Genomic DNA, 12,564 nt, shown 5'->3' on the forward strand with positions numbered 1-12,564 from the left:
TGTTGCTTTGTATTAAATTGACTGTAATATCAAAACTACAGAGTCATAGATTTTTCATTATTGGCGGCAAACATCTGACCAGTCTTAGAAAAACGTGTATTTCCAATTTCAAATGTTTAATGTTTGCTTTTCAATACAGACATTTAATTGCTTCATTAAATTTAGCCAAATTTGGCCAATGAAAAAAAGTGAATAAAATGCGAGGGGCCGGTCATTTGGCATCGCTATTGGTTTCGTAACTGTAATTCAAATGTTTGACAAGTTGTTGCAACATTTGCAGCGCCAACAGCAGCAACAACAACAATAAAAACAACTGACTGCCGAAAGAAACAAATGCAACAACAAGGGGCAAAGCGTGTTACAAGCCACGTACGAGACGCATTTTAGGCACAGCAATTATTTTAATGGTCAATTTATTTATTTGTTTGGTCTCGTGATTTTTCGGTTTTTTTCCTCTCGACATTTTCCCTGAATTTGCCTTTTAAAGAATGCTTCCTGAGTTCACGCTGCTGCAGCAGTTGCTTTTGCATTTGCATGAATTTCCTGTAAGTCTTTTTTATTTTTATTTTTTTGGCTGGGGTCTTAACGTGATTGAAGCTTCGCTTGAATTGTTTTCATGTCATTTACCAGGAAGCGGATTTTATTTTTAATGGTCAATGGAACAGGGCGAGCAAAAGCGAGAAAATGAATATAATAACGTATTTAAATTCTTTTGGTGAAGAGCTTTTTAACACGAAAGCAGTTTCATTAAATAAACTGACTTAAATGCTGATATTTTTGCTTCACATAAATCATTATGGTTTTGACTGCAAAAACTAATAATAATTTATTTATTTTACCAAAAAAAAAAACTGATTTTAGGTGCAGCCAGTGAGTTATTCAAAACCACATTCCATTAGCATTTAGAGCATTAAGCTTTATAATATACCTCACACCATACATATCGGCTACTTGTTCAATTCGGATAATTCAGTTTTATGTCTTGAGGTCCAAACAAGTTATTCAAAACTTTGTTCATTCTTTAGCCGCATTAATGCGCCAATTTTCAGAGATAAAAACTTGCAGCAGACACAAAACTTTGCGATTACTTCAGTGCGAGCAGCAAACACGTCGAAATGTCTGAGTGAGCGCTATAGAATAGAGGGAAAAAAGTAAGAAAATGTGCAAAAATATACGAGAAACATGTCTGCCATGTGGGTTCATTCACCATGTTATCTAAAAGCGTGCCAAACCAAAAAACTCACACAAAAAATAGCAGATTCTGTTTCCTCCAATGGGCCACCAAACTTTATAATTTGCCAAAAAATATGCCGAGATAATATGGCTGTCTACTAGAAAAGGCAAAAATAAAACTAAAAGCAAGTCCTAAATTTGTTGTCTTTTATTTTCGCTCCTTCACTCTGTCTACTTCAATTTTTCCGCTCGTTTATTTTTAAAATTTTTACGATGCCCTGAGTTTTCATAGTTTTCACAGTGTGTTTTTGGCAATTAACTGAGCGTTCGTGTTAGTTTTTTTTCTTTTTTGGTGCTTGGGCGCAGAGGAAGTTTCCTGTCGGTTGTTATGCCCGATGGATTTTCTTCATTGAGCGATAAATATTTGATTGCCATAAATGTTAATTCGTGTAATTTACGACATGCAATGGTTCCCCTTTTACCACTCAAATTAACCCGCTGAACTGCTATACATCACCCCCATTCATATTGAATAATTTAACAATTTAGTTAGTATCTCTTTGATTTGGCCTTATCAGTTGACAAGTATCTGGTAACTGGTTTCGATGCATAAACAATAACTCACTCCCTCTGAGGAGAATCCACGGCACTGACCAAATATTTATACTAAGAGTGATCTCCATCGGTCCGTTGTAAACAAGTTTCTTTTGGTTGTTGCCGTCAATTGGCCGAAACTGATAAAAACGTCAAAGTGTTACCCCTGAAGGCCTTCACCTGCCGCTTCTTCGATTGCAATCTACAACGATTTTCACATCTCCACGGGGAAGAAGAAGCTCCTTTTCATAGTTCGCCTCCTTTATCTGGAACTTGTTTTGGTTTTTTCCTCAATGGCCAGCAGGAAGTCAGTTCAGAAGCCCGCGTTGCTCTTGAGCTGATTGCAATCAAGGTTTCGGACAGAAATTTGATGGGGACAACATAATTCACTAGAGATAACTTATCGCCTTAACTCGTGTGTGTCAAGTTCAGTGGCTCCTCAGCGAGTAATCGGTACCGCAGGAATTCCACATTCTACAGCTAAAAAAACTAAGGATGGAGTCAATTTATATCCTTAAAAAACGCAGTATGATCTATATTTTTGAGATGACCCTGTGATGCCCTATGATGTTCACCGCAAAATCTTTGTTTTTTGAAGGGGCACTGAATGTCACGCCCCCAAAAGTCAATATATTTACATTAAATATTTTTTAAGATACTTAAAATGACAATATATAACGTTTATAAAAAACCACGAAAGTAGCCTTTTTAAAAGTTGTAAGAGAGACTATTTATTAGTTTATGATACATTTGCAATATTTTGTAAGCATTATTAATTTCATATTAATTTTTTCGGCATCGAATAATATATTTAAATAGACAGAAGGCACTTTATGAGAATGCCACTCTTTAATCGCATAAATAATATTGTTTAAGGACGTATATTTTTATAAGGATCAGCATTCCTTTGCTTTGTTATGACTCTTTATATGACGGTTATGTTGTTTCCTTTTTTGTACAATTTCTTAATCTCTTACTAGTATGAGCTCACAAATCCATTCTCGTGAATCATTTTGGTACGTGAGAAGATAGGGAACCGCATCACTTAGCCAATCCAGAATTGCCAACTCTCTGACATTGTCATTTTTCTCTATGAGAAAGTCGTTCTGCAAAGCAATATTAATGGGGTATTTATTAAACGTATTTTTGGGACTTACCAGAAAATTAAGAAAATGGAGTAGCTCAGCACCTTGGGACGCCATTACTTTTTGTTCTTCAAATATTATTTGTATTTGAAACGGGAAGACCCTGTCGTTGGAAAAACGTAGCTCTGCGAGCAACCGAATTATTTTACGTTTGGTTACAAACTGCAAAAGAAAATATTTTTTCCATCTTATTTATACAATTTTCACTCCATGATGTGTTGGGTCAAATCATTTTTGTTTAATTCCTCTCTCATGCGACCGTCGACATCTGTTCAATGAGATTTTAATCTTCCGTTCAGTGCAGTATCCCAATTATGATTGCTGTGTCCATATGTGTGTCCTTGAGTTTGCACAAATCCCAAGGAGAAGCATAGTGAAGCCAGCAATTAGTGGCAAGCAATGTGAAGCACTTGGTATCCTTGGGCAAAATCTCTTTAATTATCCAGTGCAACCATTGGTATCCTGCAGAAGCTAAATTCCTAATCTTTAAATACTTAAGTATGAAAATATTGATTAACACAGAATTGGAATATAAAGATTGATAGCCAGTTAAGCTAAATAAATTAAAATGTAAAGAGCCAGCAAATATATTTTTGCCACGATACCGAATAAAAACCACTTTAATATTAAAACCTAAGACTCTGATTTCTCTTCCTCAACTAAATATCCACGTACAGGCTTATTTTTGCCGGTCTCTTTCACTTATTTATTTTGTTAATCTTATCAGCTTGACTGACGCTGTTGTTGCCTGTAATCGAATACAGGCGGCACTCAATAAGGAGAACGCACGCATGCGCACACCTCCTCGTTCCACACTCGCTGGCATTTGACTTCTTGTATTTTAGCATTTATCAGCCTTGGAAAATCGGGGAAAATGTGTGCTGCTCCTCACGCTGCTGATGCCATTAGCTACTTAGTGAGTTGTGGGTAAACAAGTGGCTTTGAAATTTGATAGAGTTGTTTTTGAGTAGGCGCTACAGCGATTGCTCCTCAGATATCTTTTTCTTAGCTGCAGACTGGCTTTGGCCTGGCGATGACTAGCGAAAAGTTGAAGGAAAAATTATGAGAAACACTAATATATATATAGTTGGTTAGATGGCGCCATGTGGCCATGTGGCTGCTCCAAGTCAATGCGTCGTAATCAATTATACACCTGGCCACACCTTGGCCACAAGTCGCCCGTCGGAAAATTCAATTGCATGCCTTTTATTGATCTCCCATTTCGGCCTGCCTTGGATTTTGTGTGGCTTTTTTGGCCACTGATCTTCGGATAGGCGCAACATTTTCAGCGTCTCGAACACGCGACGTTTTTGGCATTTATATTTGCTTTTATTTTTTCTGTTTTCCTTAACAATTTTCCAAAATATCAGTTTGTCAGTTGTTGCTGCCGGCCACGTTCAAAATAAAAAAAAAGAGCCACAGTTGGGCGGTTTTTTTTTTTTTTTTGGTTTTGGAGGGTTTGCGGTTGCTAGACAGTTCGGTAGATTTATGACGCGGCAATGGCAATGTTGGGTTAAAAGATTTGGCCAGCACCACGCGGCATTAGTGGCGATATGAGCGCAGTTTGCTGGTAGTCACCGATGCAAAGATATATGCTTGCGACTCTGGATAGAAACATCAGTTGGTGACAGAAACACTGACGTTTGGGTGCGTACATAATTTATGGCTCTTTTCGCCCATTGGCTATAAAACACGATAGGCTGAGGTGTGATGGCAGTTATTTTTATGGTGGGAAAATCTTTGCTTCGGGAAATGTTGATTAAATAATTAAGATGTTTACCAGAAACCTAATCGGTAAATCTTTTAAAGCCATCTGGGTATGCTGAAATTAAATATTGCCTAGCTATGATCCTTAAACATAATTTTGTATTAAACAATGTGGGTTTTTGCAAACTTTATTGAGAATTCTCTTATTTTCAACTGGTAAACATTCTGCCTAGCTAATGTTCTTAAACAGTGTTTTGTTGATTTTTTTTGCAAAAGTAGCTTATGGTGAAGTCCTGACTGTAGGCTTGAATAAATGATTAATCTATAAATTCGATAAAAAATCATATGTATACACCATATGTATATGTACAAGAAAAACAATACAAAATCAAGAGGTCTCCTTTTTGTACAAATCATTTTCTATAAATAAAACTTTTCCCTTTCCAAATCATCAAATTCTCACTTATATAGTAACATGTTTTACAAATATAAATCAACGTAAAACTTTTTGTAATAATTTAATTGAAATTTTTCAATCCTTTTTTTTATAGATATTTATAATAGATATTATCTATATACCTATTGTTGTAGACATTTTTATAAATATATATAAAAATATAATATAAACTTTTGTAACTCATTAAAATGTATAATTTTCCACTTCACAGACCTATCAAGTCTTCTCCGTGTGGCTGAAATCGGCCAACTCCCCGCGTCCAGCCTCTTGGATTCTGGAAAAGTCGCTGGATGGCATCAACTTCGAGCCGTGGCAGTACTTTGGCCTGAGCGATGCGGACTGCCAGCGAAGATGGAACCTGTCTGGACAGAGTGGCAAATACGTGTTCCACAACGACACCGAGATCATTTGCTCCACGCAGTTCTCCAAGCCAGGTCCGCTGGAGAACGGAGTGCTGCATGCGTCGCTGCTGAAGAACCGCCCCGGAGCCACGGACCAGAGTGCGGAGCTGATGGAGTTCATCACGACCAGGTACATAAGGATTCGGCTGCAGGGCATGCACTCGACGGCCAACTTGGACAACAGCTTGGACTGGCTGCTGGACTCGCCGTCGCTGGAGAAGCACAGCTTCTACTCGCTGTCGCAGTTGAAGGTGAGTGCCCGCCTGGACTGCCATGGCCATGCCAATCGTTCCCAGGAGTGGTCAGGAGATGCCCGGCAGCAGCAGCTGCTGCAGTGCCTCTGTCAGCACAACACGTGCGGTGCACAGTGCGAACAGTGCTGTCCCCTGTTCCAGGATCGTCCCTATAGCCATGGCGGCGAGTGCGAGATCTGCCAGTGCTATGGTCATGCCGAAAGCTGCTCCTACGATGCCTTCCTGGACAAGGGCATCTGCCAGAGCTGCTCGAATCACACGGCGGGCAATGAGTGCGAGTTCTGTGAGAGTGGCTATTACAGGGAGCTGGATGCTCCACTCAGCGAACCCTGCCTGCCCTGCTCCTGCAATCCTGACCGCTCCACTGGCAGTTGTCAGGCGAATGGAGGAAGCTGTGAGTGCCGGGAGGGATTTCAGGGTCGCCACTGCGAGGAGTGTGCTCCGGGATTCTATGGCGACAACTGCAAGCGTTGCGAGTGCGACGAAAGGGGAAGCCTTTCGGCCAGGGGAACCTGCTCGGGCACCTGCCAATGCAAGCTCAATGTGGAGGGCAGCACCTGCTCCGAGTGTGCGCCGGGCTATTTTGACCTGCAGGAGGGGAACAGCGAAGGTTGCACCAGCTGCTGGTGCTCGGGTGTTTCCCAAACCTGCCACAGTGCCAAACTCCAGACGCTGGCCTTCGAAACGCTCAACGATTGGAAGCTAACCGACATACAGAGGGTGAAGCCAATGGCGATACCCGTCGATGCGGAGGAGAATCGGCTGATCTTTGCCAACGAACTGGACGAAGTGGAGGCCATCTACTGGCAGGCGCCCTTGGGCTACTTGGGCAACCGCCTGACCAGCTACGGAGCCAGGCTGCAACTGCTCCTCTCCTGGGTGGTGATGAGGGGCGACACATCGGGCAAGCCCACCACTGGACCGAATGTCATCTTGTTCGGCAAAAACGGACTGAAGATTGCCTTTGCCGATGAGTCCCTGCAGGGATTGGGAGTCGGCTTGAATGTGACCCTCACGGAAGAGGGCTGGTACCATGTGCCACCAACTGTTAAAGACATAAAAACCAGACTGAGACGCACTGAGGGCGGTGATTATCATGGAGAAGCCGTGACCCGGTCGCAATTCCTCTCCGTTCTGGTCTCGCTCGATGCTCTGCTCATCCGAGCAGCCTTCCACACCGACCAGGTGGAAACCTCACTGGAGCGGGCCGTCATCTATTCGGGCGGCGTGGAGTTGGGCGGCCAATCATCCAGCCAGGTGGAGCAGTGCCTCTGCCCAGCTGGCTACACGGGCCTCTCCTGCGAGGGCTGTGCCTTCGGCTACAAGCGCATCTACGAGAACACCTCCGACCACCAGGTCCTGAGTAAGTGCATCCCTTGTCCCTGCAACGGACACTCGAATTCCTGCGACCTGCAGAGCGGAAACTGCGGCGACTGCATGCACAACACCTTCGGAGATCGGTAAGTGGGATTAAAGATCCTCTTTTTGCTAATACTTTAATATAAAAACATTCTTAAATATTTATATACTCTTAATATACAATGTAATAACTTGGCCCTAATAGCCTTAAAATAATTTTTTTATTTGCTGGTCAACATATTTTTATTTCAGTTTGTGCAAATTAAAATAAATAACGAAGTCAGTCAGCATGATTACTTTTGCAGTCAACAATTTTTAATTTGCAGTTTAAATTAAATTCATTTATTTTAAATTTTTCTTAAATTTTCAATTTTTTAAAATAAAGAATTGGATTTATGAATAATAGTCCGGACACAAACCCAAAAACTGTGTTGAATAGAATAAATTCCACTCGATACAATCCACTGCTTACAACAAAGTCACCAACCCAATATATGGTTCGTGTCCATGCTATCCCACCACTTGTAGTCTGAACACACACCACTAAGGAGAAGAAGAAACAAATCAATTTTACTTTAATTATAATTACATTTTTTTTGCAGCTGCGAACGTTGCCAACTGGGCTACTATGGGAATCCGCTGCAGGGAACACCCCACGACTGCAAGCGGTGCGCATGTCCCTTGTCCGAGGACTCGAACAACTTCTCGCCCAGCTGCCAGCTGAAGAGCTACAACTACATGGACCTCAATCCGCAATTCGAGCTGATCGAGCATGCCGAATACATCTGCACCCAGTGTCCGGAGGGCTATACGGGCGACCACTGCCAGGTGTGCGACGACGGCTACTTCGGGGATCCCCGCCAGCCGGGGAGCAGCTGCCAGCGCTGCGACTGCGCCGGCGGACCCTGCAACGTGACCACCGGCGAGTGCATCACCTGCCGGGGCAACACAGAGGGCTGGCACTGCGAGCGCTGCAAGCTGGGCCACTGGGGCGACCCGGCCGTCGGCTGTGATCCCTGCCACTGCCATCCGGAGGGATCGGAGAGCGGTCTCTGCGACAGCACCGATGGCCAGTGCCTGTGCAAGCCCCGTTACGCGGGTCAGAAGTGCGACGAATGCGATGTGGGCTTCGCCAACGTGGAGTTGCGCTGCCCCTCCTGCAACTGCGATCCCCTGGGCTCCCTAATCCCCGATCGGTGTGATCCTCGCTCGGGACAGTGCCAGTGCAAGGAGGGCGTAATGGGTGCCAAGTGCCATGAGTGCCAGGATGGTTACTTTGGCATGAACGCCATGGTCAGTCGGTTGGACGAACTGCGTCCAGTCTCCGATGGCTCCGATGACGACGACGACGACTGGGAATTAGTTCCAGAGCCAGAAGACGCCTCCACGGTGGCCTGCGAGGGTAAGTACCCCATGATTACAACCCAAAGCGTAGCGTATCGTCTGAGAACAAAGAAATTCCAAAGAAATCGAGTGCACCTATGAAAAACAGATGTGGCAGCAGAGGTGGTAGTCCATCAATAAATCGGGGAAAACATAATTAAATTGGTGCTCCACTTTGTGCCGTTAAGTGAAGCGCATCCGATGCTCTCCATTGACCTCAATTCAAAGAGCTTAATGCACAAATCAGTCAAGTTCTGGGTGGGATGTGCATCTGTTTCTATGCCAGATCGTCTGAGGCATTAAAAGTCAATTTTAGACTCGTTTTCCCATAAAATAGTAATTAATTATGGTACACATATTTAAAATGTGGCTTTCAATTAAATCAACAATCATAATATTTTAATAGTTATTACCTTGATTACTTTTCAAAACAGATCTTTAGGGACATAAAACGTAAAAATAGTTTGATAGTTTAATTAATAATGCTACAGAAATAAAAATACGGCTTTCACTTAACCCAAAATCTCATATATTAATAATTCTTACTTATTAAATCAAAAATTTGTTCACATTCTGTTCCTTTATAAGAAAGTTTGAGGTATTACAAATAAATTTTAAAAGTAGTTAAATATACCCGTAATATTTAAATAATTCTTACCTTTATTACTTTTAAAAACAAATCTTCAGACACATTAAGTGCTAACCAATTATCTTGCCTCATAAAACTCAGACATTAGGCCACAAAATTATAATTTTACTTCATGCCATCAGCGCTTCAAATTCAACTCATTCATCATACAAAATGCATTACACACAATCCATTGTAATGGGATATTTACGTTATCCGGTTCTCCTTGAAGTTGGTTTTTCTATCTTTTTAACACCATTTACAGACTGGACAATGGGCAAAAAGCCGTCTCAAATTACCTACCTCTTGGTTTGTTATGAAAACCAAAAGCGGCCAAGTGGCCAAGAAGATGGCTTAGTGTGTTTATTGAGTTGTACTTGAACAAGAACTCAGATTGCATAACACTCTGAATGGCTATTTCTTTTATTTAAATTTACTTTTGTAAGCGAGACTCTTTGCGGTTTTTCATCTTGTTTCTCAGTTTTCTAATTGTTTGTCTGTCATCTCTTCATACTTTGGGTAGACTGCCCCTTTGGCTATATGCATTTTTTCAGCTTTTCACTACTGCTGTGGTTTTCATTTATCCTCAGTAAATCTATGGATTTTATGGCTTTAAGGAGCCTGGTGTTTTTTTATTGGCTAGGTGAAGGAGATACAAATCCATTTCTTGGAATCTTTTCAGTTTTTTAAAAGGAAAATAGGTTTGTTTGTTTGACTTAGGATACTAAATTTTAAGTTTACCTAAGTCAAGATAAGATAATAGACTACTGACAAACAAACTATCTGAAGCTACCAAGCTTATTAAATCTTTATTCTTATGCCATTGCAACACAATATCCATCCAACACAACATCCATACCACTTCCAAGTCAAAAATGTTCAAAAGACAATTCAAAAGATACAACTTTAATGTTTTAATTAACTTGAAACTTTATACAAATTGCCTTTGTCTGTTTTATAGCAGTTTAATTATAATTGTACTAATGGCCAAAAGTTTACGGATCAAAAACGCTTCATTGCATATACACAAATGCTACATGTGATAAAAATTCTTTTAAGTACTATAAAAAATATATAAGCCCCAACTTAGTTAAAAGTATTTACAATTTATTACTGCCTTTACTTAATATTGAAAGAATTTTTTAATGGGAACAATAAAAAGCTTTATTGAAAAATGTCTAAGACAATATCAAACGTTTACAGATACTGGTAGTAAAATATATATATATATAATTGAAGTTGTTGAGGTTAAGTAAAAGAATAAACGTAGAACCTTAGGGTTTAATACAAAGTAAACTTAGAGAAAACGCACCTAACAATCATTGCACATTTGCATGCCTTTTTCGACTGGCACTTGGCCAAGACAGAAAACGTTCATACCAACCATTACCAACAGTAGCACGTGCGTTTGGACTTGAGCTCGCTGGGAATTTATGGCCCACGCATAAAATTGTGCAGCTATCTAAGAAATTAAGCAGCAAACTGCGAGATACATTTAGCCGCTGGTCATATTTTGTAATCAGTTCCATTTGCCGCTCACCAAGTAGCAATCGCTGCAGCTAGCAGTACAAGCAGACACACTTTTGTGTTCCCCTGTTTTTCTGTTGACCACAGACTCCGGCACAGACTGCATGGAGCCACGCTGGTGTCCAGTTTTAAGACCAAACCCAAGCCAACTCAACTCCAACTCAAGAGAAGCCAAGCCAAGCCAATCCAAGCCAATCCAATCCAATCCAAGCCGAGCCAGCCACTTTGGCAATTCCAGCCGAGCGGCATATTTTCATGGGGCTAAGGCTGAGGCTGAGACTCTTGTGCATTTGCTGTTTCGGCTGCGTTGACATTTTTATGGACATCGGAATGCTCAGGCGGTGGATACCCGAAAAAAAAAACAAAAAGTCGTAGCCACTTTGACTTTGCCCCTTTTTTTTCGTTTTAGCCAACTGATTAGCGAAACAATTTCAAATATTTGTGTTAAATAACTTGGCAATTAATTGCATTTCGTGGATGCGGTTGCGTTTGTTGTGGTTTTTGTTTTCGATGGGTTTGGTTTGGTCGTTGAAGCCATTCAAACCAAATGAAGTTATACGATTTGAGAGTAAATTTTGTTGTGGCATTGGCGGTGCCTTAAAAAGAGTTGAAGTGGGTAATCAAAATGAGAGGTGATCTCTAAATATTTCTAGGAAAAAGGAGCTTTAATCTTTATTAGTCTGCAAAAATCTATTATAAATTGCTTTAAGGAAGAGAAAGGTTTTAAATCGTAAACAAAAATATGTTTTTATTGGCTTTATTTTGGAAATAAATTAATTTTGCAAAATAATAAAGATTTTGTTTATTTAGAATATCAAGATCAAATGTCGTTTTAGGTTTGAGATACATCTACTAAAAATTCATTGAAATAGTGAATATTCCTAGAAAAAGTAATGCAATCAAGTAGTAAATATTTTCTTGACTGTTTTCATCTCGATCAGCCTACAACGAAAGTTAATATAACCACATGTGCAAACAATTTGAAACAACTCAGTTGCCAACTAGGCCGGACAATTACAAAATTATGCTCGCCAAAAAGAAAAAATTGTAAGCGGCGCAGTATCTTTTTCACCAAGCGATGAGACTGAAAAATTGCCATGAAAAAGGCATCTTTATAGACAAGACGAGCCACGACTATTTGGACAGACAGGCAGACAGACGGACTGTCCAAGGTAATCAAGAAGCGTCTAAATGGACAAAATGGAGCAACTACCGATGGCTGCTGCTGCTGTTGCTGTTGCATTTATCCGTCAGTCTGTCAACGCATCATTCGAAATGGAGCGAGAGGATGATGTTGAGGATTCGATCCTCGGAGGCAATAAATTTCAAATAACTTCCAAGCACGGCCAAACAAATGTGACATAAATCGTCTGAGTAACGGTAACGGGAGCATGCAAAGCCAAAAACATTGACACTAATGAATGTGGCCAACGCAAATGTAATTGTCCAATGACAATTTGTTTACAATTGCCAATGCAAAACCAACCAACTTTGGAATTTATTACTTTGAGAGGCGAACGAATAAAGGAATTTCGACTAGCTGATACCCAATACTTGTATTTATTAGTAAACAGATGTTTAAAGTGATACAATTTAGAAGAAAAGTAATCAATTTTAGGTAATGTTACTTGAAAAGTTTTATTATAGATAAAGAAAATATATGATGACCATATTAAAAATAATATGTGCCTTCACATTTAGGATGTATTTGTTTTATAATTTAAAAAACCTATATTTCGCTAAGAAAAAATATTAAAAACTGCACAAAACCATTTTAAACTATAAACATTTGATAATTTTGCTATAACTAAGTTATTTTCTCAAGTTCTGTCAATGCCTACTATAAAATATAAATTTTTATAAATTTAATATAAAATTTCTTACCAAAAGAATTTGTCCTGAGTGGCACCTTTACAAACATGGGAAGAATCTTTTA

The 12,564-nt window shown here is 40.2% G+C and overlaps 1 protein-coding gene across 3 annotated transcripts in view; it reads left to right on the forward strand.

Annotated features, from left to right (window-relative positions):
• LOC108138781 (laminin subunit alpha-1) overlaps positions 1-12,564 on the forward strand; it is a 73,316-nt gene that overhangs the window by 19,892 nt on the left and 40,860 nt on the right. For all 3 annotated transcript variants that reach the window (XM_017261252.2, XM_017261253.1, XM_017261254.2), the window contains exons 3-4: positions 5,288-7,191; positions 7,693-8,492. In XM_017261252.2, the coding sequence (XP_017116741.1) occupies positions 5,288-7,191; positions 7,693-8,492 (2,704 nt within the window). The remainder of the gene's footprint in view (positions 1-5,287; positions 7,192-7,692; positions 8,493-12,564) is intronic.

Source organism: Drosophila elegans, unplaced genomic scaffold (genome assembly GCF_018152505.1).
Source record: "Drosophila elegans isolate 14027-0461.03 unplaced genomic scaffold, ASM1815250v1 contig_814, whole genome shotgun sequence".
NCBI classification, from domain to species: Eukaryota; Metazoa; Arthropoda; class Insecta; order Diptera; family Drosophilidae; genus Drosophila; species Drosophila elegans.